The 23,359-nt window shown below is 58.8% G+C and overlaps 1 protein-coding gene across 1 annotated transcript; it reads left to right on the plus strand.

Moving 5' to 3' along the window:
• The first annotated feature begins 1,115 nt into the window (after window positions 1-1,115).
• On the plus strand, window positions 1,116-23,268 carry GALNT5 (polypeptide N-acetylgalactosaminyltransferase 5). Its single transcript, XM_009464739.2, has 10 exons — window positions 1,116-2,281; window positions 6,231-6,397; window positions 8,598-8,717; window positions 9,176-9,311; window positions 9,691-9,810; window positions 10,292-10,409; window positions 10,611-10,934; window positions 14,186-14,266; window positions 15,054-15,215; window positions 17,008-23,268. The coding sequence occupies exons 1-10, from the start codon at window positions 1,116-1,118 to the stop codon at window positions 17,146-17,148; spliced, it is 2,535 nt and encodes an 844-aa protein (XP_009463014.2). The 3' UTR covers window positions 17,149-23,268.
• The last annotated feature ends 91 nt before the right edge of the window (window positions 23,269-23,359 follow it).

Here is a 23,359-nt window from a genome sequence, read left to right on the forward strand (position 1 = left end):
GGAAACTGCTTGACGGGGACCGTGGCACAGGGGATCGAGCATCCCGGACAGGGCAGTGGGCCGGTGCCCGGTGGTGACCGTGTCTCCGCTGCGTGCCTCCTGGCAGCGGCGCGATGGCAGAGACTCCCCAAGCTCTGGTTTTGCTCAGCTGGTGCAATCCAGTCGTGGGGGTCTTGCGCGACCACCCCAGCCCGTGGAGCTCACGGCGACGGGCACACCTTCCCCCAGCGCAGAACCTCTCCTGAAGACCCCAACCCCGCGCAGGCCGCCCTACGCGACCACGTCTGCAGGAGCAGCTTCTACGGACCATTCACCGGGTTCTACCCTTGCGCAGCTTGGCACCCCGACACCGGGGGGACCGGGGGGCGCGGGGGGACGTGGGGGGATGCTGTGGGGCCCCGCACCCAGGTGTTAATCCCCAGCCAGAGCCACGCAGACCCGACCGGGCGCAGCGGGGCTCCCCGCGGGTGTTTCGGGGGCTCCCTGCGCGCCCACCCGCGCCCTCCCCGGCGGGGGCCGGCGCTGCCGCGTCCCTGCGGGCAGCCCCCGCCCCGGCCCTGCCCGCCACGTCCCCGCCTGGGAGCCCGGGCAGGAGCGGGAGAGGGGGCTGGCGCCCCGGCGCTTTTTTTAACCCGGCTTTGCTCAGCCCCGCCTCGCCCGCGGCTCCCCTGCCCTGTAATTGAAGCGGGTACGGGAAAAACAGCCACGTCCGCGGCCGAGCCCACGGGCGTCCGCGGCAGCTGCCACGTACAGCACAGGCACAGGCACTGCCCGGCTCCGCGCCGTCCCTCTGCGCCGCAGCCCGTTCGCAGCCCCGTTCCCGGCCCGGGCGGGCACTCCGCACCCCGGAGCCCGCGGCAGCCCGGGGCGGCCGGGACGCGGGGGAGCGCGGCGCCGGCCCGAGGGTCAGGGCCCGGGCGGCGGCGGGGGTGCGCGGCGGCCGCAGCGCCGGGCCGGGCCGGGCCGGGCGGCTCTGCCCCGGTGTTGGGTTACAGCGCGGGCCGCCGGCGCGGGGTGGGGCGAGCGGAGCCCCGGCCCCCGCCTCCCCGCTCCCTCCGGGCACGGCGTGCGGCGGCCCGGCTGCTCTCTGCGGCCCGCCCGGGGCGGCCTCGGGGATGAGCGGGCTGCGGCGGCTCTTCCGCGGCAGCGGGCGAGCGCTGGCCTTCGTCTTCGCCGCCTCCGTCCTCTGGCTGCTGCTCGACATGGCCGCGCTCCGGCTCTCCCTCGGCGAGGCCGGCGGGCGGCTGCTGAAGGAGGCGGCGGGGCGCGGGCAGGGGCGCGGGCAGGAGCGGGCGGCGCGGCCGTGGCGCGGCCCCGAGGCGCCGGCGGGCAGCCCCCGGCCCGACCCCGCCGGGCTCCGCCGCGGGCGGCGCAGGGGCGCGGGGACCCCGGCCCGCCGGGAGCCCCCCCGGGAGCCCCCCCGCCCGCCGAGCCCCCCGCCCTCCGCGCCCGGGGGCGGCCCGGAGCTCAGGCCGGCGGTCGGCTGGCGGGGCGGCGCGGGGGCTGCGGCGGCACCGGCAGCGAGCCAAGCCCTGGCGAGGCCGGCGGCGGAGTTGGTAACCGGCCCCGCCGGAAAGCGGGCTGGGCTGCGGGAGCCGTCCCCGTCCCCGTCCCCGTCCCGGGCGGGCGCCCCGCGGCCTCCCAGCGAGGCCCCTTCCCCGGCCCCGCCGGCGCCCGGGCGCGGCGAGCCCCCGCGGCGAGCTGGGGCTGGGGCTGGGGCTGGGGCTGGGGCGGCGGGGGCCCCGCGGCACGCCGCCGGCCCGCCGGGGAGAGGCGGCCTGCCTCCCCGGGCAGCGGGCGAGAAGGGGGCTTCCCCCGAGAGCCGCTTATTCCTTATTAGCAAAGAGGGGGCGAAACCCGGCCGCCCAGCGCTCCCGCGCCCTGGACCCGACTCTGCGGGCAACTCCACAGAGAGCCCAGAAAAGCAGCAAGAGCGGCGGCTCGCTAACGAAACAGGCGACAGCACCCACGCTGCGACCGCCGTCAGCGGGGCTGCGGTGCCCGACGGCCGGAGCCGGACGCTGGGTGCGGGGCCCAGGGCACCTGTCGCCGGGCAGGAGGAGGCAGGCAGGAGCAGCCCGGGAACGCACCGGGTCTTGTCCGTGGACGCAACGCTTGCCCCGAGAGACCCCCAAGCTCCCGGCCAGTTTGGGCACCCTGTTGCAGTCCCTGACGATAAACAAGAAGAAGCAAAGAGTAGATGGAAAGAAGGAAACTTTAATGTCTACCTCAGCGATCTGATCCCCATAGACCGAGCCATAGCGGACACCAGGCCTGCCGGGTAAGACCTGCTTCCCCTGCACAAATACCTGCGCCGCGTCCCTGGGAACCCGCTCGGTGGCTCCCGGGGAGGGCTGCTGGGCACACCGAGGCCTTCGCTTCGTGCATGCTAGCCGTGAGATGGCTTTTGCCTTTCCAGGTAAGAGTAGCTTGTTATTAAATGTAAAACTGGGTGAAATTTGCAGATCATCTTAACCTGCCAAGCTCTGCTGTCCGAAGAGGCTGGGGCACACGAGGCAGGCGACGGGGCTCATTTTACCTGGTTTGTCAGGTGCGGCACCGAGCGCTGTTTGGTTTCGATATTCATGCGTTTTGTTCCCGGACCACTCCTGCACCCCCTCGATTTGTCTCGGCAGCAGAGGCCCTCCCTGCCCCAGAGGTGCTCTGACACCGGCAAGCTGCCGCTGCCCTTCCCTGGAGGCAGAGGCACCCCGGCGGCCTCCCCTGCCCGAAGGGCGCGCTGGGGCTGCGACAGCCTCTGCGGGAGGCAAAGCCACGCACTGAGCGCTGACGTGATTAAAGAGCGCACGGCAGCCTGCCGTCGAGGCAGTCCTGCAGGTGCCCGAGGCAGTCCTGCAGGTGCCCCTGGGAGCGCCTTCTGCAGACCAGTGGCACCGCTGCCCTTGTGCTGCAGAGCACTGCGGCCGGTACCCGCTCTGCGGGGGCGGCTCGGGGGGCTCGCGTCTGTGGGTGCATGTGGGGAGCTGGAAAACTCTGGTTCGGTTACAGCTGTCCCTGCGCAATGTGCAGCCGATTCTGCAAATCTCAGTATTGCACTTCAAAAAGGACACCCCACCCGCCCCGTACTCCCCACAGAAGGTGCAGGGTAAGGTGTGGGCAGCGCCTTGCCGAAGGAAGGGGGAAGGGGCTGGAGGGGCTCCCGCTCCCGAGCTGCTGTGCCTGGATGGCTGCAGGGGGGGTCCAGGGAAGGTGCCAGTTCTGGTGAACGGCAGGTTCGTCTTACACTTGGCTTTTCCTGCTGCAGACGTCTCTCAGCCCCACGGCAGGTGAGAGGCCTGCCTCATGCAGAGACCCCCCCGTGTCCCTCTTCCCACGCTCGCAGACCACGGGGGCGGTGGGATGGGAGTTGTGCTGTGAGTCATCCCCCGTCCCTCGGGACAGTACGCAGACGTTCCCGCGGCGCTGTCGGTGCTCGCCCGTGAGCCGAGGTGAGGTCCCGCATGGGAAGGAATAGGGCAGGGAAGGAGGGAGACAACTAGGACTGCTTGCCGGCAGACGGAAGATGCCAGCTGCAGAAGCCACCTGTGCACAGAAAAAGAGGCATGGCGGCTCAAAGCCAGCACTGTGTTTTGGTCTTTGCCAGCAAAGCCCTGGAGCTGTGGAGCAGAAACCCACCTCCCAGGAGCTCTCGGTGATCAAACCGCACGTTACTTTTTTGCTGGATGCTTCTAGTCTCTCCCAGCTTAGACCACAGCTTCTCTCTTGATCCTTGCCGGAGGGCTGGACGAGACCACTGGACTTGGGCCAACAGGAAGGTTGTCCCGCTGCAGCCTTCAGGATGCTGGCTGCTTTCTGAGCTTTGCTTACCGTGCTGGTGCTGCCGAGCAGCCCGCCTGCCTCCGGTGAATCACACACCTGCCCGGGAGCAGTCGGCATTGCTGGCTGAGCGTCACGGGGAACGCCTTGGCCAAACAGGGGCACGTCCCTGACGGTGCTGCCTGGGTACGTGTGCTGCCACACCGGGGCATGGGGCTGCAGGGAGCTCCCCTGGGCACCCCGGCACTGGCAGGAGCCTGGGTGGGCTCTGCCCTCAGCCTGTTGGCACGGCAGAAATTAAGGTGTAAGGGCCAGCTCACAGCAATGGCTGTTGGCAGCTCTCGGTGATCAAATGACACGTTACTTTTTTGCTGGATGCTTCTAGTCTCTCCCAGCTTAGACCACAGCTTCTCTCTTGATCCTTGCCGGAGGGCTGGACTAGACCACTGAACTTGGGCCAAGAGGAAGCTTGTCCTGCTGCAGCCTTCAGGATGCTGGCTGCTTTCTGAGCTTTGCTTACCGTGCTGGTGCTGCCGAGCACCGTGCCTCTGCAGAAATGCGTGCAGGAGGAGTTCCGCCAAGGAGGAGCAAGATGCACAAGCCGCACAGCTGAAGGCCAGGGGTTGCCAGGAGGCTTGCAGGGAACGCTCCCTGCAGAGCCCGGCGCAGGAGCCCTGGACCCCATCTCAGCCCAACACTGCAGCACTGGCAGCGAAGGTCCCTGCGTGCCTCTGACCTCTCCCCAGGCCACCGTCGTAGCTTCTCTGGGACAATCAAGTTATCCAGGTTTAGACAGGGACACAGATTTCCTGGCCTGGCAAAAAAAATGTCGCGTGCTGCATGGCAGGGTGCAGTCTGGGTAAGTTAGCACCGGTGCGGGCAGGCGTGGGGAGGGACCGCAGCTGCATCTTGCCAGCTGGGAGAGGATGGGGCTGGGCTCCCTGCGGCTCAGGTCTTCGGTCTTCGGTGCCGGGCTGCTTCGAAACTCAGGGGCAGCAGATCTAAGGTGATGTTTTCCCAAAGCAACTTCAGCAACTTAAGAGCCTGGCAGCACCTCTGAATTTTCTTCTTTGAGCTGTGCAGTGCCCTGGTGTCAGCATCTGAGCCAGCACCAGCCGAATCCAAGGGCCCATTCATTGAGACAGAAGAACAAGCAGTCAATTTTCCATATGCTCCCATATACCTGTCCCTGATTTCTATCCGTTGTTGACAGCAGAGTGAACAGTGTTTTCATTGCCGAGAAACTAATTTTCTGCACCAGCAGATAGACTGGTGCCTGTCCTGCCTGCAGGAGGTCTGCTCTGGAAGGGCAAGAGAGAAAACCTGCGATCAAACCGCAGCTTATTGACAAGAGAGAGGAAGTACACCCCAGCGGTTTGTGGGTGTTCTGGGATAAAGCAGCTGCTCTGGGGCAGAGGAGCGCTCTGCCAGGCGCTCTGCAGGCCTGGAGATCCACTCGGAGACCGCAGAGCTGAGGGAGCCCCGCTCCCCAAGGCAGGCAGCGAAGCGGTGCTTGAACTGCAAACAGAAGATGAGAAAAGCTGCTCATCGACCTTTTGTTCAGACACTGAAGAGACAGGCCTGACCCAGCCACTGCATTTTTGGCTGTCACAGAAGAAAATGACAAACTCATAGACACGGGAGAAATTTTATCACCCCCTTGGATCTGCCGATGCTTATCGCTGGCTGCTTGCGAGGGAAGCAGGCGCCGCTCGGAGCCCCTGCACGGGGCTCGGGGCACGGCTGGCCGGGCAGGGCCGTCCTTGGGGAGGCGTGGGTGCTCCGGGTGTGAGATACGGGGTGCTCAGGGAGTGGACCCGCCAGTGCCCTCGTACATGAAATTTGGATGCTTGAACGTTGTCCCATCCTCCACGGTCCCCTGAGTGAGGTGCAGAAGTTGGACCGGGCGACTCTTCCTCACTGCCTGCATGTTTGACAAGTCACTGTGCCGAGTAGCCCTTCATGGAAAAGGCCATTTCTCTGCATTTTGAACATAATACTGATTCTGTTTTTCCAGCGAGGCTATCTTACGCAGCCCGGGATCCCAAGCCCTGCGGGTGCTCGGAGCGTCGCAGGAGGGCACCCAGCGCACGGGGATCCTTTCCCCGCAGGAGTCCCCGAGGCCAGTGGTGCAGAGCTGGGCTTGGCCTTGCCCCCCGGGGCCTTTGCACTGTTTGCTCACAGAAAGGAGATATCATCACCTGGGGGTAGGGAGGAAAAAAGAGGTCCCTGTTAGAAAGGAGCGAGTGCGTCCTATCCCCTGCGGCTGTGAGGGGGGTTCCCAGCTCACCCCTCTGCTCCCTCTCCCGACAAAATCCCATTGCAGGGGTTTGCCTCTGTATTTCACATTTGGGAATTCCTCCCTCCCTGTGCGTTTTCCCAGGAATGCCTAAGCCTGGAGATTTCCAGGAGTGTGACCGGCCGTCACCTGTGGGCCCGTGTTGCCGTTGCAGGTGCTCCGAGCAGCGGGTTCACGACGACCTCCCGACCACCACCATCATCATGTGCTTCGTGGATGAAGTGTGGTCCACCCTCCTCCGCTCTGTTCACAGCGTCCTCAGCAGATCTCCTCCGCACCTGATTGAAGAAGTCATTTTGGTGGACGACTTCAGCACTAAAGGTGGGTGAAGCTTCTTCTACCTTTATGAAACTAATATAACTTGAGGCCAAAATACAATTTCTTCTCTGTAATTCAATTCTGAATAGTAGAAAGAAATCGCATTTTCTCCTTTCGCTGTATTGAAGTGCGTCCCCAGCCTGCGCTGTTATCTTTCCAGATGCAGGGACCAGAGGCAGATGGGCACTGGGGATGGCTGCGGCGGGTCGAGCTGCGGCTCTCGCCCGACACCCTCCCAGACTTCATCACTCCAGTCTCTCCCGTCCCAGCTCACTCACTTAAACAGCCGCCACGTTTACAGCTGCGCATTGCTAAGTTTACACTCGTGCCCTGCTTTGCGCGTGTGCCGGAGGCCGGAGCAGGCACTGCGGTCCAGGAGCACCAGGGAGCTCGGTCCCCCTGACCCGCACGTCTTCAGGGTGTCCTGGCTCCAGGGCTCATGCATTTATAAAATAGACACTGTCACCCTTCTCTCCGCCATTTCCAGATGAGTGCCCCCGTGTTTTCAGTGCTGGCAGCAAGGGAGGAACAGTGCGCACCTCCGAGGGTGCTCAGAGAATGGGATAGTTGCAGTAAAAGCAGTGGTGAGCCGGGCATCTGCACGTGCACAGGGGCTTTGCATGCGTGCTTACAGGCATTTCAGATGACATCCAACCTCTGCTTTGTAATGCTTTGGCTCTCTGCTGGGTTCAGCCCTTAAAAATTTGGGAATGATGTAATTTTCCAACTGCTGATTCTTCAGGGAAAGTGCTGTCTCAGGGAAACTTCAGAGCTCATGCCACGAATACAAAGAGCCTACAATGCAACAAGACAATAGGTGCAAAAAAGACCTAGTTTGCTCATTTTTAAAGTAATCATTAAAACATGCTCATACCATTTCCCCTCAAAACATCTTTTCAAGTTTCCTCTTCAGTTTCTCCCCATGACTTCCCTTTGTATCTGCTCGTTAGCCAGCGAACGTCTGAAACGCTGGGTTTGCAACCAAAACCTCGCGAGTGTGGGTGAATTATGGAGAGCTGTGCTCTGCCTTGCTGTAATCCAAGTAGCAGCAGCAGCAATTACCTATGGCGAACGTGTCCACAAATGTCTCACTTTTGGAGCCTTTCAAAGCTTTGAACTGGCTTTTGAAATGCAAACAGTTGCGTTCTCCTGAAGAAAACCAAGGAGCACCAGTGAAGCCCGTCGGTGAGGGAGGTCGGGGGTCCTCCCGCAGGCCCAACCAGGTACGTGGGTGGCTGGCCCCAAGCGAAGCCCTTGGAGCAGCGGCAGCCGCAGCACCGCAGCAGAGGCTCCCGGGCTCCTCTGCCGCCGGAGGGAAACCTCCCGCAAACAGGACTGACCGGCGCTCGACTCCCCCGACCCACCTTCCTCACACCCTCTTTTTCCTGAGGGCTACCAGCAGCTGCCTCCACAGCCAGAGGAAACCATGACAAAAGCAACCTGAAGAGTAGAGATGTGCCACAGCAAACCTTTGTGCAGTTTAAACCCGGGCTGAGTCTTTAAATGCAGTGCTTGATACTGAGAAATTGGTAGAGCACAAAAAAATATTTTTTTAGGCAAGGAAAAAAAATTTACAACCAGATTTTAATTGCAATTATAGTGTAATGAAGAAAAGAAACCTCATTTTGGAGTCTTTGAACAACCGTTCGATACCTGGTTTGGATCATGAACTACCCAAGCGAGGCCACCGGGATTTCGCTCATGGCTTGTTGCCGAAAGCCCTGCACTTGTTGCTCTCCGCTTTCCATGTCTCCTGCGTGCGGCAAGTCACTGCGCTCGCCCAGCACCGGGTACGGGTCTGCCTTTGCTGCGTCCGCTGGGGAGCAGGAGACGATACCACCAGCCGCAGCCCTGTCCTTTGGAGGGGCAGAGCCAGGGCAGCCGGGCAGCCCGTGGCCAGCCCCCAGGACACCCGTCACAGAGTACCGGGAGACGCGTCTCCAACAGAGGTTTATAAACTCATCAGCCTGAGCCTAAACCTGCTGGCACTGACGCGGTTGGGAGTTTCACTGGAGAGCAGGCTCGGACCGCGACGCCGTGCACCAGAAGCCCTGCAGCTGTGCCCAGATGTTCACACCCCAGACCCAAGGACCCTGCTGTGGCCGGAGATGCTTCCAGGGAAAATCTGCCCGCTGCTTTTCACCCTGGAAGTGGGTGTGAAATGGGTAAGTCAGCCTCACCCTCTCCTTCTCCTCCTCTGCAGAGTACCTCAAGGAGAAACTGGACAAATACATGTCGCAGTTCCCGAAAGTGAAGATCCTCCATCTCAAGGAGAGGCACGGGCTAATACGGGCCAGACTGGCGGGAGCAGAGATCGCCAAAGGTAGGACGAAAGCCGTTTTACAGCCCTGTCTGGACGCCCTTGTCTGTGCTGATAAGCCACCTCCAGCACTGAGCTTCAGTCCCCTCCTAATGAACTAAGGGCAACTTTTCCATCTGCAAAGCGCAAGGGTCTGAGGAGGGGACGAGCTGCTGCTGGTCCGGCACCTCAGCACGGCCCTGGCAAGTGGCAGTCAGGGTCCCCAGCCGCCTGCGCAGGCCGGGCTGTGTTGGCACCGAAATGGCCATTTCTGCCGGGAGCCGCCCCGCTTCGCTCTGCAGGCCGCGATGGCCGAGCAATGAAAAACATGCTCTGGGCTACGGCTGGGAGGGTTTGGGGAGCTGTGGAGGGTCGTGGCCCCGTCAGCAGCACCCTGAGCCCACGGGGCGCCCGGGGAGGCTGGCCAGCACGGGACAGGGATGGGGCACCTGAGGGCTGACGCTGCCCGGCCTCTGCCGCAGGCGCCGTCCTGACGTTCCTGGACTCGCACGTGGAGTGCAACGTGGGGTGGCTGGAGCCGCTGCTGGAGAGGGTCCGCCTGAGCCGGACCAAGGTTGCCTGCCCCGTCATCGAGGTCATCAGCGACAAGGACATGAGGTAAGGCAGCTCACGCCCCTGGGAAACCCAAAATCCACACCAGCAGCACGAGCAAAAACCTCTTAGTGGGACCACCCACATATTAATGACAGGAAGACACAGGTCCAGACCTCCTCACTGGCCTTCAGCAGCATTTCACAAGGGATATGTAACGTTGCGGTGCACCAGAAATCAACGTTAGCAGTGGACGTGGTCCCTTCATTTATCGCACACACCTTTTCCCTTTTTCGTGACTTTTAGTACATGAAGAGGATTCCTGATGAAATTTGTTAAAATACTGTTTTAATTATGTACAGATATTCATCTTCACTCATTAAGGGTGACATTTCAATCAGGAATGTGACTCAGAATTAGTCATCCCGATCTTCCCTCTGTTTAGTTACATGACCGTGGACAACTTTCAGCGTGGGATTTTCACTTGGCCAATGAATTTTGGATGGAAGCAGATTCCACAAGAGGTCATCGAGAAAAATAAAATCAAGGAAACTGATATAATAAGGTAAAAAAAGGCAAATGTGAGAGCTTTGTGAACCAACCTGTTCCTCTGTTAATAATGTAGCAACAAAGGCTCCTTCGAGGCCACATGTTGTCCTTACGAGCAAAGGAACGACAGAGGCAATGGTGCACTGTGGGCAGCCGCACCATCGGACACGGGCAAAGCCCAGCAAGCCTTTCTCACCTCCTGCGGCACTGCTGGCGTTTCGCCGCCGGGGCCGGGGGAACATACCATTCCATGCCCCATTACGGCTTTCAGACAGGGTAAAGCCACCTAAATATCATCTATTTTAACACTGCATGTGTCAGCCTGCACCGAAGTGACAAATCGGGTGGTCCTTGCTGTCTCTGTAAGCACAGGCTCAGACACCGTCCCCGAGCATCTCGTAGCCCGCGGCTTCTCAATGATTCCCTTGCCAAAGGAAGGGGAAGGGGACAGGCGCTTCCCGACCCCCTGACGTGCCGTGTGGCTTCTCTGTTCCCAGGTGCCCGGTCATGGCGGGTGGCCTGTTTTCCATCGATAAGAAGTATTTCTTTGAGCTGGGAATGTACGACCCAGGACTGGATGTCTGGGGAGGTGAAAATATGGAGCTATCATTCAAGGTATGTCCTCCCACACACCTGCATCCCCGCCAGCCTGGCTTGGGTGCTGGGGGCTCGGCCAGGGCCTCCCTGGGGCAGCCCCGTGCTGGAGACCCCGTCCCTCCCGGCGGTTTTCTTACTTCTCTGCTTCTGTTCTGGCTTGCACAAAGCCAGCACCGGACATTTGCCCGTGTTTCTGTCAAAGCAACCTCTGTTTCTCAGGTCTGGATGTGCGGGGGAGAGATCGAGATTGTTCCGTGCTCCAGAGTTGGGCACATTTTCAGGAACGACAATCCTTATTCCTTCCCGAAAGATCGGGTGAGGACGGTGGAGAGGAACTTGGCCCGCGTTGCGGAGGTCTGGCTGGATGAGTACAAGGAGTTATTCTACGGCCACGCTTACCACTTGGTTTTGAAAAACCTGGACGTCGGCGACCTGACTCAACAAATCCAACTGCGAAAGAAGCTTCAGTGCCAAAGCTTCAGGTGGTACCTGGAGAACGTCTACCCGGACCTGGAAGCTCCTCTGGTGAAAGCCAGCGGGCTGGTACGTACCCTGATGAGTTGCTTTGTGTTTCGGTGTTTTCAGTGGCTGGCTAGGGACGTGGTAGCATCCCAGCGTGCCTGTCTCTGAATTGCTTCCCTGGCGTTCGGTAACATTTTTGAGCATTTAATACGTCGCGGTGGTCTGGATTCCCCGGTACTTCTATGAGGGAACGGGCCACGATGCCAAGAGAGTTTCCGTCGCAGAGCGTTGGGCGCTTGGAGCGGGGGGAGCTGCGCTGCCGCCGTGCCGGGGCCTTGCGGCGGGGCCGGGCCCCCGGGGGCGGCAGCGCGGGCAGCGCGGGCAGCGCGGGCAGCGCGGGCAGCGCGGGCAGCGCGGGCAGCGCGGGCAGCGCGGGGCAGGAGGCCGTCCGCGGCGCGGGCAGGGTTTGCAGCGGGGCCGGGCCGCCAGCAGAGCGCAGCAGCAACCTGCTGCTCTCGGCGCTGCCCGCAGCCCGGCGGGCCGCAGCCCCGAGGCGTCCCGGCGTTTCTCGGGGCGGGCGGGGGCCGCGCCTCGGCGGGGCTCCGCGGGCAGAAGACGCCCGGAGGCGCGTTTCGGCCGAAGGCCTCCCTCCGGCCTCCGCCGGCCTCCGCCGGCCGGGTGGCTGGGGAGCACGGCCGGGCCGGGCCCCCTTTCTCCCCCGCCGTCCCTCCAGCTCCGCGCTGGCGCTCCCTGGCGCTGGGTCCTACCCGTGTGGCTCCTCCACGGGTCTTCGGTGTCGCTTCACCAGCATTAAAAGGTGAATTAAACAAGAATAAAACGTGGGTTCTGAATTTGGCCCAGCCCTGAGCCTCAGCAGACTATCGGCCGCTGCTTTGAATGTTCAGAAACCTCAAATATTCTGCCCAGAAAAGATACAGCATTGATTGGGATCGAGTTATAATTGCAATAACAAAAGCAAAATATCTGGTTTGTCAGAAAAATTACAGCGATGCCAGGAATGAAAACGAAAGGGTTTGCTGCCCTCCCCACCATCCCCGCCTCCCAGTGCCGCCGCAGGAGCAGCACTTGCCGAGAGGAGGTGGCCAGGAGCCGGTGACCACAGGGTTGGCACGGCCGGGGGGAGCGAGAACAAGAACTGCCTGTCCCCTCCGGCCCTGCCAAGGCCTCCAGTTACTGCACCGGCCCTGCTGGGAGCCAGGAAAAAGCACAGCAACCCTTTGGCCACATTTCAGGCTTGTCTGCGGGCCAAGGGCGTAACGTGAAGGCTCCCCGTCACAGGGATCCCTACGGATCAGGTCAGGCTCTCTGCCAGCCGCAGCCAGCGCGTCACTTTTGTGATCGAGCTGCGAAGGTGCGGGAGGGTGGCTCTGCAGAGAGCACGGGGAGGGACGCCGTGCTTGCTCTGGGTGGCCTCTGCTGGAAAAGCTACAGAGACTGCTGGCTTCGGGCGCTTGAGTGGATTTAGAGCTGTGCGTCCGTTCGGACGCGTCTGTCGATCTCGGCGTGGCGGCCGCGGCCGTTCATGCTCGGGGCAGCTGCAGGCACACGGACTGAGGGCTGCCTGCCGGGGCAGCCGCTCCGGAACTGTGTATGGCTGGAAGCCGCGTCCCTGCATCGCCTTCTGGAAAGCACCCTTTGGATTAGACTGAAGGCTTCAGTGAAACATCGGCTTAAGTGATGTTTTTTTAAGAAGAATTAGCAGTAATAGTCTTGAGAACATCAAAAAATGGAACTTGCTTGAAAAATATTCGCTTTTTCAGCTCTTTTGTCTCAATCAGAGCAATAGAACTTAATGTCAAATTCAGTGCGAAGCAGTTAGACCCTATAGAGAGACCTCTGTTTCAACCGAACCAAAACCTCAGCTTTTCAGAGGTGTTTGTGAAAATTTTCAAGATGTTGCCTTGCTTTGTCCTGATTCAGGCCACCTGAATCACTCCTTTATCTTCATTGTCAAAATTTAATAGGGCAGAAAATCTGTTTTTCAGCTAGCTCTGCAAATTCTAGCTGTGCTGAACAGTATCCAAAGTTACATGAGAACTCTTCTCTGAATAGCCTATTTATTCACTGGGATTAATTCGTAAGTTCTTTGGAAATTTTGGAAGAAGGGGAAGGAACGGCATTTGCAAGGAATCGGAGAGGTGAGCAGCCCCGACTGAAGCACCGCTGGGGTTGTCTGAGGAGCCGGCACCGGTGCCTGCGGACTGCGGCTGAGCAAGCCCGCTGCGGCCGTGAGTCCCTGCAGCGCCGTGGGCTTCAGCCCAGGCACCGGAGCGGGCTGGCAGAGCTCAGTCCAGTGTTTGCAGCTTTCCCATATAACCTCCCGTACTCCTGAGCGACCCCTGAACGCGCCAGATGAAGAGCGTTAAGGAATCGCCTCTTGCAGAGCACGCTCTGTGCGGGCGCCGGTGCCGGCCAGGCAGCGGGGTGTTGGCACACCGGTGGAGAACGGTGCAGGGAGGAAGAGCAAAGAGCAGCCGAGCGAAGGAGCAGAGCCTGATGCAAGCTGGGGGCTGCATACCCACGCTCAAGAGAAACATCTGGTCTGCGCTACCCAGGCTGCAGTGCTCACTCGTCCTCTCTCGCTCCCCACCCGTGCGAGGTAATGGCAGTTCAATTAAAAACAGCTTAATGATGGTGTTCCTGCCGGGGTTCCCCGCTTTGGGAGACCACGTCTGCGTTTCCCCATTGATGACAGGTACCAAGACAACCAACCTGGATGGAAAACAGGAAGAGTTACCTCAGGGTGAGGCACCGAGCGCATTGCGTGTACTGATGGAGTCGTTCCTGGGGCCGGCCGTGGGGCGCGTGGCAGGCTGCTGGAGCCAGGGGTCCATGGCGGGCTGACGGAGCCCGGGCCCCGTGCCCCAGCTGCGAGGGGACCAGCTGGAGTCGGGATGGGACCACCAAGCGCTTGCATCAGCTGCGCACGGTGGCTGCTCACCTCCTTCACAGTGTAGCAACGGGAAGGGATTCTGCAGTTGTTATTGTTGGGAGCTGTTGTTTTGGGGATTTGCAGAACAGGAACATTAGCTACGTCCAAAAAAAACCCAAAAAAGAACGTGCCTCATCCAGCCTTGAACGTTTCTGGAACGAGCTAGTTTCAAGCTTCTCTCAGTAGAAGAACATATGTAGTGAACGACACGTGCCTTTACACACCCCTCCCAGGCCTATGACATGTCATCTCTGCTTCACGGTTAAGTGGACAGTATTAATCAGTGTCCTGTGAATTCAGCAGCTTAACTGCAGTGTAGCAACCTCTCCTCTTTCTTGAGAATTTATGTCTAAATTTGCATTTCGGTGCTGTTTTCCAGCTTGTTAACGTAGCCATGGCAAGATGCGTCACTGTGGAAAACGCTACTCTAGCTTTTGAGGCGTGCGATGTTAACAACAAGGTAAGGATACCCTGCATACTGAGTATGTGGTGCTATTTTTAGTGCGCGGCATAGAGCTCCTGGACCTCCCCGTGGTGACCTGCCCTCTCCCCGGGAGCTAGTGCAGTCCTTCCCACCGGGGGGCACGGCCAGCGGTGCTGGGAGCAGCGAGGGGCAGGAATTGCCTCTGTGTGCAAAGCCTGTAACCAAGCAACAACCCCAGAGCCAGCAAATTCATCTGGAATAGGAAAGTTCGATAACGCCATGAGCCTGAATGTGAAAACGGGGAGAAATATTTAAGTACAAGCCAGTGTTCTGTGCTGCGCTGCTGCAAAGCGTCCAGCAGCACTCTCACTAGATGGGAAGCAGCTGCTGTGGACAACCTCTCCCTTCTTCTACAGGCAGCCTTTCCTAGGCAGCTCCCCGCTAATTGCTCACCGCTGGCCCAGGCCAGCGTGCGGGTCGGGGCCCTGTGGTGTACGGGGCTTTATCCGCTTGCACCCCAGCACCAGAGTGCGGCCAGGGAGGTGGCAGCGCAGAGGAGCGCGCAGCAGTCGGGTGTGGGGTCTGGGCTGCTGCGGCGGGAGTCGCTCCCAGAGCCTGCGCTGGGGCTGTCCTGAGCTTTTTAGCTCTGCAAATCCATAGGAAAGGTCTTGCCAGGGATCATGGCTTTCCTCATCCCCTGGTCCTGGGTGAGGGCAGGAGGAAGATGAGGAGAGCCTCTGCCAGCTGCTTGCCAGCCCTGAGCAGCCAGCCCCACCGGGGGAAGGCAAGTGGGGTCACAGCTCTCCCCATTCTCTCCCCACAGAACCAAAAGTTCAACTACACCTGGCTGAGGCTGATCCAGCACGGAGAGCTCTGCGTCGCCCCGGCCGGCACTACGGGAGCGCTGGGCCTGCGCCGCTGCGAGGGCAGGAGCCGCAGCCTGACCTGGCTGCACAGGTCGCTGGCCGCCTTCCAGCCGGAGCTGGTAAGTGAAGCGCTGGCGAGGGCAGCCCCCGCCACGGCCCGTGATCCCTGGTTTGGGTTAGCGTGCCAGCGTGCAAACCGATGGGCAGCTGCAGCCCGGTGCAAGGTGTGGGGTGTACCCCGGCCCTCTGGTCCGGGCTTTGCCAAAGCCGTCTTTTCACCTGAAGTTAAGCGTTGGTCCCCCGGCACCACTGCCTTTCCTCCGGGGAGCGGCCATGCGCACCCTGCCCTTGGGTTGCATCGGTCCAAGCGATGTGCAGCCCGGCACCGCCTGCCCGGGGGCTGCGGACATGCCGGTCATGCCGAGGCATTTGCTCCGGCAGGGCTCTGCTGCTGCCTGCACGGCAGTAACAAAACATCCCGGTTTTACATAGAAACCATGGATAGCACTTACATGGAGATGACTTGATATTGATTGCCGTTCAGCTCACAGTGGGGTTTTTAACAGAAAGTATGTATGAAAAGGAAAAGAATGGATACTTACAGTTATTACCTGCATTACAAAAAGCAAGAATCCCGACTATATCTCTGTCACCCTGCTGTAAGTAGTTGTCCAAAATGCTATGAAATGGCATACTTTATATTTAAGAAAGAAAAAATGTAGCTAAGTGATACGCTCATCATATCGACAAGCTTCCATTCCTCTTTAGTCTGAAAAAATAAAACTTGCAAAGCCAGAATGCTGCAGTGCCAAGGCTCACAAAGGCCAGGGTATTTTGTGAAAAATACATGAAAATTGTCATCCACTTAGGAGTCCCAACCACATTATCAGTGCACGGGCAGTTTTTGTCACCTGTTCCAGCCTGAGCTGGCCTCCAGCTGGGAGTTGGATGCATTTGGTGGTCCCCGCCGGCACAGGGGACTGGGCTGCCGCTCCCGGCCGCCGCAGGGGACAGGGTCTGGCCGCCCGAGGGCATGGGCACCCACACGCTCCCTGGGACCGGCGGCCCCGGGCAGCGTGGTTGCATCGGCCGTTGCTGGTGCCAGCAGGGCAGCTCAGCGGGTGGTGAATGCTGACCCAAGGAATGGCAGTCCTTTACCTTCCTCTGCTGTCACCGTCATTGGGTCATATTAATGATGTGAAGTGTATTTACTGTATGCACAAAGGTCCAACTTTTGCCCAGACAACACTCTACATGTCAGTTCAGGAGCATTTCACCTAGGTGTTAACCAAACGATCATAAGAAATGCTGCAGTGCTAGGCGGTGACACAGAAATGTCCCATCCCCTTGGCAGCACTTGAGCATCGCCTTGCTGGCCACATGGGTCAAGTAGATAAAGCTGAGTAGATGTGAAAAGCAAAAGGATGGAGATCAGACTCTTCATTCTTTCCTAATCCAATTTACTGCCCCAGCATTTGAACTTCAGTGCTGAATTACCTAACATCCTCTTCAGCGCAGTCAATGTGCTTTGAGTTCATCAGCCGAGAAACTCAAAAATACAAAAACCAGTCTCCTGCCGTACATTCCCCTATATTGCAAATACCATCTGGAGTGATTTCCTCTGCATGGCGGCTACCTCTTGGACAGCCAGAGAACTAACCTTCCCAGTGCCAGTGAAGGAGAAGCCGCGAAGCACAGGAGGTCTGGTCTGCTCCTGGCTCAGCAGCCGGTGCAGGCTTTGGCTCCCACCCGAGAGTCCCTGTAAGTCAGTGAAGAGATCTCGCGTATCGGGGACGTGCAAAAAAAGGGCACACCGTGAAGAATCACACTTCCTCAGTGGAGAAATAGAGCACCTTACAGCAGCTGCTGCCCGCGTCCCGCTGCCTAAAGCCCTCTCTCTCTCCCCTGCAGACGGACCACATCGTCTCGGAGCACCTCCAGCAGCCGGTGTGCTTGGAAGTGGATCCTGCTCACAAAGCCCTGAGGGTAAATGCCTGTGACTCCGCAAATCCTTATCAAAAGTGGCAGTTTGGCAATTACTATGCAGACTGAAGGGAACGCAGTTGAACCAGAAAGGCTGTGTTTTCATCTTGTGAATTCAGCAAGGACATCTGTGCAACTTACGACAGCAATTACAAAACTGGAAGTTCATTTCCAAATGATAATTGAAATCCGTAATTTAAACCAGCATACTGAGAGATCAGAATACCAAGAGCAGCACATGGGGTTTAACTATATCTGAAACAGATAGGCGTGTTTTTCCCTCGCTGTGGGAGACTTCGGCAAAAACTCAAATAATTTTCTGTATTATTAAATGGAAATATTTTCTGAAGTCCCCCATCATACCGTAAGCAAACCTTCGTCAGTTCCCCCCGGACAACAGCATAAGCTACAGAAATACTTCCAGAGCTCTGTAGTCTGTAAACAGCAAATTGGGCTGCTTATTCTTCCACAGCCTGAGAAGATGGAACTTTATTGACCAATGCATTAAAAAAATCCATCCGACATGCCCGTGCTGCGTCTGGCTGCGGGATCCTGCCTTGTGGGACCCGTTGCCTCTGACAGATGAGTATCACGGTTCCGTTAGGAATCGATCGCTTATCGAAAAAGCCTTCTTTTAATAATGGGAGGCAAATGTGGGTCGATAAGCCGCCCAGCAGACGAGGTAAAGCGGGCGCTGTGAAGAAGCAACGAGCATGCCTTGCCTGCGCCCTGTGGACAGCCAGGACACGTGTGCCTTGCTTTCCTTGGAGGTGAGAGGAGCCACCGGGGGCTTATCCCGCTTCTTGCCGGCAGCACGCACCAGGAGCCAGCTGGGGAGCACCTCGTCCCAGGGCAGCCGGGCTGTCCCTGCCCTGGGGCTGCCAGGGCCCAGCCGTGTCCCCGAGCCCCCATGGCTTTTTCGGGGCTCCTCCAGGACCACTGCTGCTTTCCTGGGCCCCCGGCTGGCCGTGCCGGTGCCTGTGCCAGAGCCTGGTGATGCTCGGTACAGCCCCAAGCAGGGGCTTTCCCAAGGGAAGCGTTACCCGCTGTCAGCGCAGTCCGGGCAGCTCTCCCCATCGCAGCATCCCCCCACCATGGGCGGAGGGAGGGCAGAGACCTCTGGCAGGGCGTCTCACAACCCAAAACTTCTACCCGCTGGTGCTCAGGATGGATGAAAACACCCGCTGAGGTCAGTGAGGGCTTTACCTCAAAAAGGGCTGCAGAACACAAGTGTGTGTGCATGCACACGTGTGTGTACACACATTTCACAGGGACTGAGGTGAATGCAGCGCGATGAGACCTTGCCCGGCACCAGCCACCGCACAGCCCAGGCTGCTCCGCACACCAAAAGTCCCTCTGAACTTACCCTCACAGGCATGTTTTTTTCTTACTGTGAAATGTTTTATCTCTAAAAGCCATCACCAGGTTTTGAAGGGACAGATTTGATAGGAGACTAAATTGAGCTGTGACAAGACAGTGAGATCCAGGGTGTGTAACCCCCGTGCATCCCAGGCAGGATTGCTTCCCCCGCTCCTGTTGGGAGGTTCCCGCGGCGGGAGGCTGCTCCCCGTACAGCTGCGGTGTCGCTGGGGAAGGCAGCGCTTCTCCGCCTGCCCCACTGCCCTGCGCCAGGGCCAGGGGCTTCTCCAGCACAGGGCGCTGGGGGTACGCGGGGCTGGGCATCGCACCCGGTTCTCACGCCGCTGTTGACCACAGCTGAGCCTCCACCATCACAAAATGCCTCGTACCTCTCCTTTGATGTTTCAGAAGGCCCTGGCATAACCTTACCTCTCACGTGGCGGATCAACGCTCACAGGGTCTGACAGGCTGAGTCTGCCAAAATAGTGACTGGCCCAACAGATTTTCCCAGTCGGCTCCTATTCCAGCTGTCTTGACGATTTTCTCTCCCTCCTTTAGTGCAGCTAGCCTGCAGTCACTATCAGAAAAATGACACAGACGTTGTTTGTGCAGTCATCTTTTATCAGGAGCATGAATTTCATCAAATTCTGTTTGCTGACATTCAATCACTTGTCACGGAGTAGGCACCAAGGGGTCGGCATCACGGTCACATCCCCGTGCCAGGCTTGTCACTTGCACTCTGCTTCCCCTTTGTGTAAATGCTCACTTCCACGTTGGTATCCTTTGCTCAAAGACTGGAGCGTGCCTTCGGGGCTGCTGGCAGCGAGCTGCAGCCCTGCTGTTACACAATATTGCGAAGCGTTCAGATCGTACCAGTCAGCCTAGCCTGCCAGAAACGAGAGCTTTTTTCCGGCACGCTCGGCAGACGTGGCGATAGGCGCCTGGCCCTGCCCGGCGAGCTGCCCGCTCCTTTTGCCGTCCCCGCTGACGGCGCCCGGGGCTGCATGGCACCGCGGGGCCCTAGGAGGTGTGGGGCCGTGCAGGCTCTGTGCACGTTAAGGCACCACGGGTGGGAAGGACCGACGCTCCGTCTGGCGACGGGAGCCGCCGTCGTCCCCCGTGTCGGTGATGGGAAACAGGCGCGGCTTTTCCAAACAGCCTGTGCTGTGTCAGGGAGGGACCGGGCACGTCGTGCTGTGCTTCCTTCAATAAGTACCCTGAATTGAAGTGGCCACAGTTGGAGGCCCCATTTGGTTTGTTTTTTTTTAAAAAAAAGCTTAAAAAAAGGGACTAAATGACAATAGATGAAGCTTCTTCCTCTGAGCCCTGTGTGTTAACCCTGTTTCTGACGGACTTGGACCCTTTCTAGGGGCTCTCCTGCCCGAGTTACTGCCAGGCTGAACCGCAAAACATCACCCTGGGAAGAACCTTTAAACCACCAATTTCCCCTGATTTATGGCTGTGCTTTGGATTCTCATTTAGTGCGCTATTAGCACAGGCGATGGCAATAGCCGGAGCTGGCTGCTGAGCCCCACAGCTGCTGCAGATGTTGTGGCAACTGGCAAGTTTCCCCCGAAGTGGTTTAATTCACGTTCAAGTTCAGCGTACAGCGCTGCTAGAAACAGCTCCCAGAGGTGAGCCAGCGCCACGCGGCACTGCCCAGGGAGGGTGGAAAGGTGTCACCACCCTCCAGAAGGGTCCCCCCTTACTTACCTGCCAGCAGCCCTCATCTGGCACTGGGGAAACGGAGAGAAATCATTTTCAGGCGAAGGCCGGGTCTGTAGTTACCATGTCCTAGAGCTGCGCGTCTTAATCAGCATCCCCATCCTCTTTTCTGCCTGAAAATGCCTCTGCTCCAAGGGGCAAATTTTCAGGTCTTCGGGTGTCCTTTCCCCTCGCGCGCCGAGCAGACAGCTCCCTGCCCGGCTTCTCCGTGCGCCCCGTCTGACCCCCAGCTGCGGTTTCGGCCAGAGGCAGACCCTGCCCTGTCCTCCTGCCGTGCCTGGCCGCGGCTCCCCAGCCCAGGCAGTGCCAGCGGCGCTGCCTGCGAGCTGCCTGCGCGCTGCCTGCAGCGCAGAGGAGGAGCACGCCATGGGAGAGTGCAAGCTGCAGTTTCTGCCTGTTTATTGCCTGTACACCCCTTGATTTCCATATTGCACCCACCCACCCTGAGGGTTAGGCAAGGGTGTGTTTGTAGGAGAGGCCCTCAGGCCCCTAGAGCATCCCAGGACTTCTATTTTTCCAGCTACCAAGGAAAGCAAGAGAGGGAGTTGCGGGTCTCAGCTGATCAAACACTGCTTTCCAAGGAAGGGAAAAACTCGTCCAAGTTTCGGTGAGACTCCACGCTTAGCTGGAACCCAAGCCCACAGTCAGTACACCAAGCATCTCATCCCTGCACTTGCCCAAAAAGCCTGGAAACCGTATTTTTAACTGTCACCTAGGGTATAAGCCAACTGTTAAAAACTCTTAGAGACACATATGATAAAAAGAGAAAAAAAAACAAAAAAATCTGCCTTTTGCTAAAGCGAGCACGGGGCCCAGCCAGCCCGTGCAGCCATGTGAGAGAGCAGGAGGGTGCCCGGCTGGCCAGCAAAAGGGTTGATCCTCGCGCTGAGGGCTCGGCCAGACGGTTCCCCGGAGGAGATGGTAATCATGATGGCAAACGGCTGGGCCGCAAAACGCTGCTGCCTTTCCTGCTTCCACTCTCCTCACGCCAGGAGAGCACGGGAGAGTATTTGAACGCTGGCTGTCCGTCTCATCGGGTGCCTGCGCTGCTCTGGGACCTTCCCTCGCTCAGCCCCGTGCTGACCCCTCTGCCCGCGTCAAAGGCTGCCCGCTACAGCAGCCCCTGCCCTTGGCTGCGGCACGGGCGCCCTTTCCTGCTGAAAGCCACCTGCGCCATCAGCACGAGCCGGGTGTTCGCATCCCGCCTGTCCGGCCTCAGTGGCTCTTCCAGAGCCGGGCACCAGCACCCGCGTGTCCTATTGACCCCGACGGGCACGGGCAGACACTGCCCGTCAGCCCCTGGCCTTACCGCAATATAGTGCCTTAAAAACGCCAGCTTCTCAGCAATGCACAAAGTCGCTCACTTTAGCTCTGACTATTTCACTTTGGGGTTTTGGTGTTTTCTTCCCTACTGCATTTTTTGATTGCAGTAAAGCAAAAATTTGTTACTGACGTTCTGGAGGGCAAAGCGGGCCGGACGGCGTGGCGGGGAGGCGGTGGTCACCAGCCCCACCTCGGCGGGCGTGCAGATACCCAAAGCCGAGGCTGCTCAGCCTGGAGCAGCGCTTTGCCGCCCACAGCCTCAGCAAGTCGCCGAAAGCCCAGGCAAGGGTCCCGTCTTTAGGAGAAATGTGCTGCTCTTACGGGAACCACTGCGAGAGGAGCGGTGGGGGCAGCTGTCAGCAGGCAAACAAGCCCACTGTATAAATTCATACAAGCAAACCTCTGAACTTCCACAAACCAAAGAGCAAATAAACAAGTCTGAATAGCACAATGAGGGCTGTGTCTGGTTTGTACAATACAGAATTGCCATTTATTATTTTCACGTTGCCAATAAATAATTGCCTTTATGTAGCACAAGAAAAGTCAAAACTATATTCAGTGCTGCTGGATATGTAAAACTAACCCTTAAAAAAGCACTTAGAGCTGAAGGAGGCCACTGCAGCCAAAGTCGGAGTCTTTGTTCTTACCTCTTCTCCCTTTGTCAGCTGCCCTCAGCTTTCCCAGATGCTTTCTGGGATGACATTTGCAAAGCTTAGTCCCAACTCAAGACAAATCTGTCTGTAAAATAGTTTAAAAAAAAAGACTGCATCAACAATACTGTAGTTACGCAAAGGTTTTTAAAAATGGAGAAGGGTTGTGTTCAGATGACACAAAAACAAATTATGCATAAAACTTGCCTGGCTTTGACAAAAAAAATCTTTAAAATTTTGCATCTAAACTTGGCATGAAAATCCAGAAGACATGCAAGAGAGTCTAAACTGGTGGCATTTGGAAAATACAGGTTTCTGGCAGCAGCCGGTTTTGCCGGGTGGGCACCGAAGCACGCACAGGCGCACGTGGTGCACTGCACGGACTGCACGGGCCGCTGCCCTCCAGGCTGCCCCAGGCCCCGGCCATGCCGCTGTGGACGGCACCAGCCACCGGTGCCACCTTCCCGAGGGTGCCTCTGCCCCAGGCTGGCAGGGCCGGGCACCGTGGCTGGCCACCACCGGCAGCGCTGCCCGCGGCCACGCGGGACGGCTGCCCTGGCGGGTGGGGGTCTCCAGCGGTGGGGCTGGGGGAGGAGGGTGGTGGGGGAGAGGAGCTGCCTTGTTGCCGGCAGTGGTTTGGGCTGCCCGCACCCGTGGTTTCATGCCAGCGCCCAGAACAGGCAGGCTGCAAGCAGCGCCGCGTCGGCCCGGCGGTGCCGTGGTGCCGACTGCAGCAGGCAGGCGACGTGTCTAAAGACGTCCATGCCGACACCTCCCACCCCAACGGGCAGGGCCAGCGGATGGTACCAATCCTGTCTGGTGCTGACGACAGTGCTGCGTAAGGAATCCAGCTTCCCATGGGAGGTGTTAGGGATGGCAGTGCGGGAACAGGGCCTTGATGCCTTCCCATCATTTTCAATTCCTGCACATCAGCATCTACCCACGAATGCAAATATCCCTCATCCTACCAGCACAAGGTGGAAATGGACGGTCGCTAGCAAGAGGCGGCCGTCAGTGCACCGTGAGACGCCAGCACGGATGGACAGCAAAACGGAGCGCGCTGCGGTTGCAAACAGTCGTCTCTTTTATTATTCACACTGCCCTGGCCAGTGTTACTGCAGCTGCTGCGCTGCCAACTCATGCCCAGCACGGCTGACGGCATGGACCACGTGTGTGTCGGCAGCCAGAGAAGCCCCAGCCAGTTCAAGACATCCTATTGTTTG

The sequence above is a fragment of the Nipponia nippon genome, unplaced genomic scaffold (assembly GCF_047370975.1).
Source record: "Nipponia nippon isolate SJK-2023a ecotype South Korea unplaced genomic scaffold, ASM4737097v1 scaffold_5, whole genome shotgun sequence".
Classification (NCBI taxonomy): Eukaryota; Metazoa; Chordata; class Aves; order Pelecaniformes; family Threskiornithidae; genus Nipponia; species Nipponia nippon.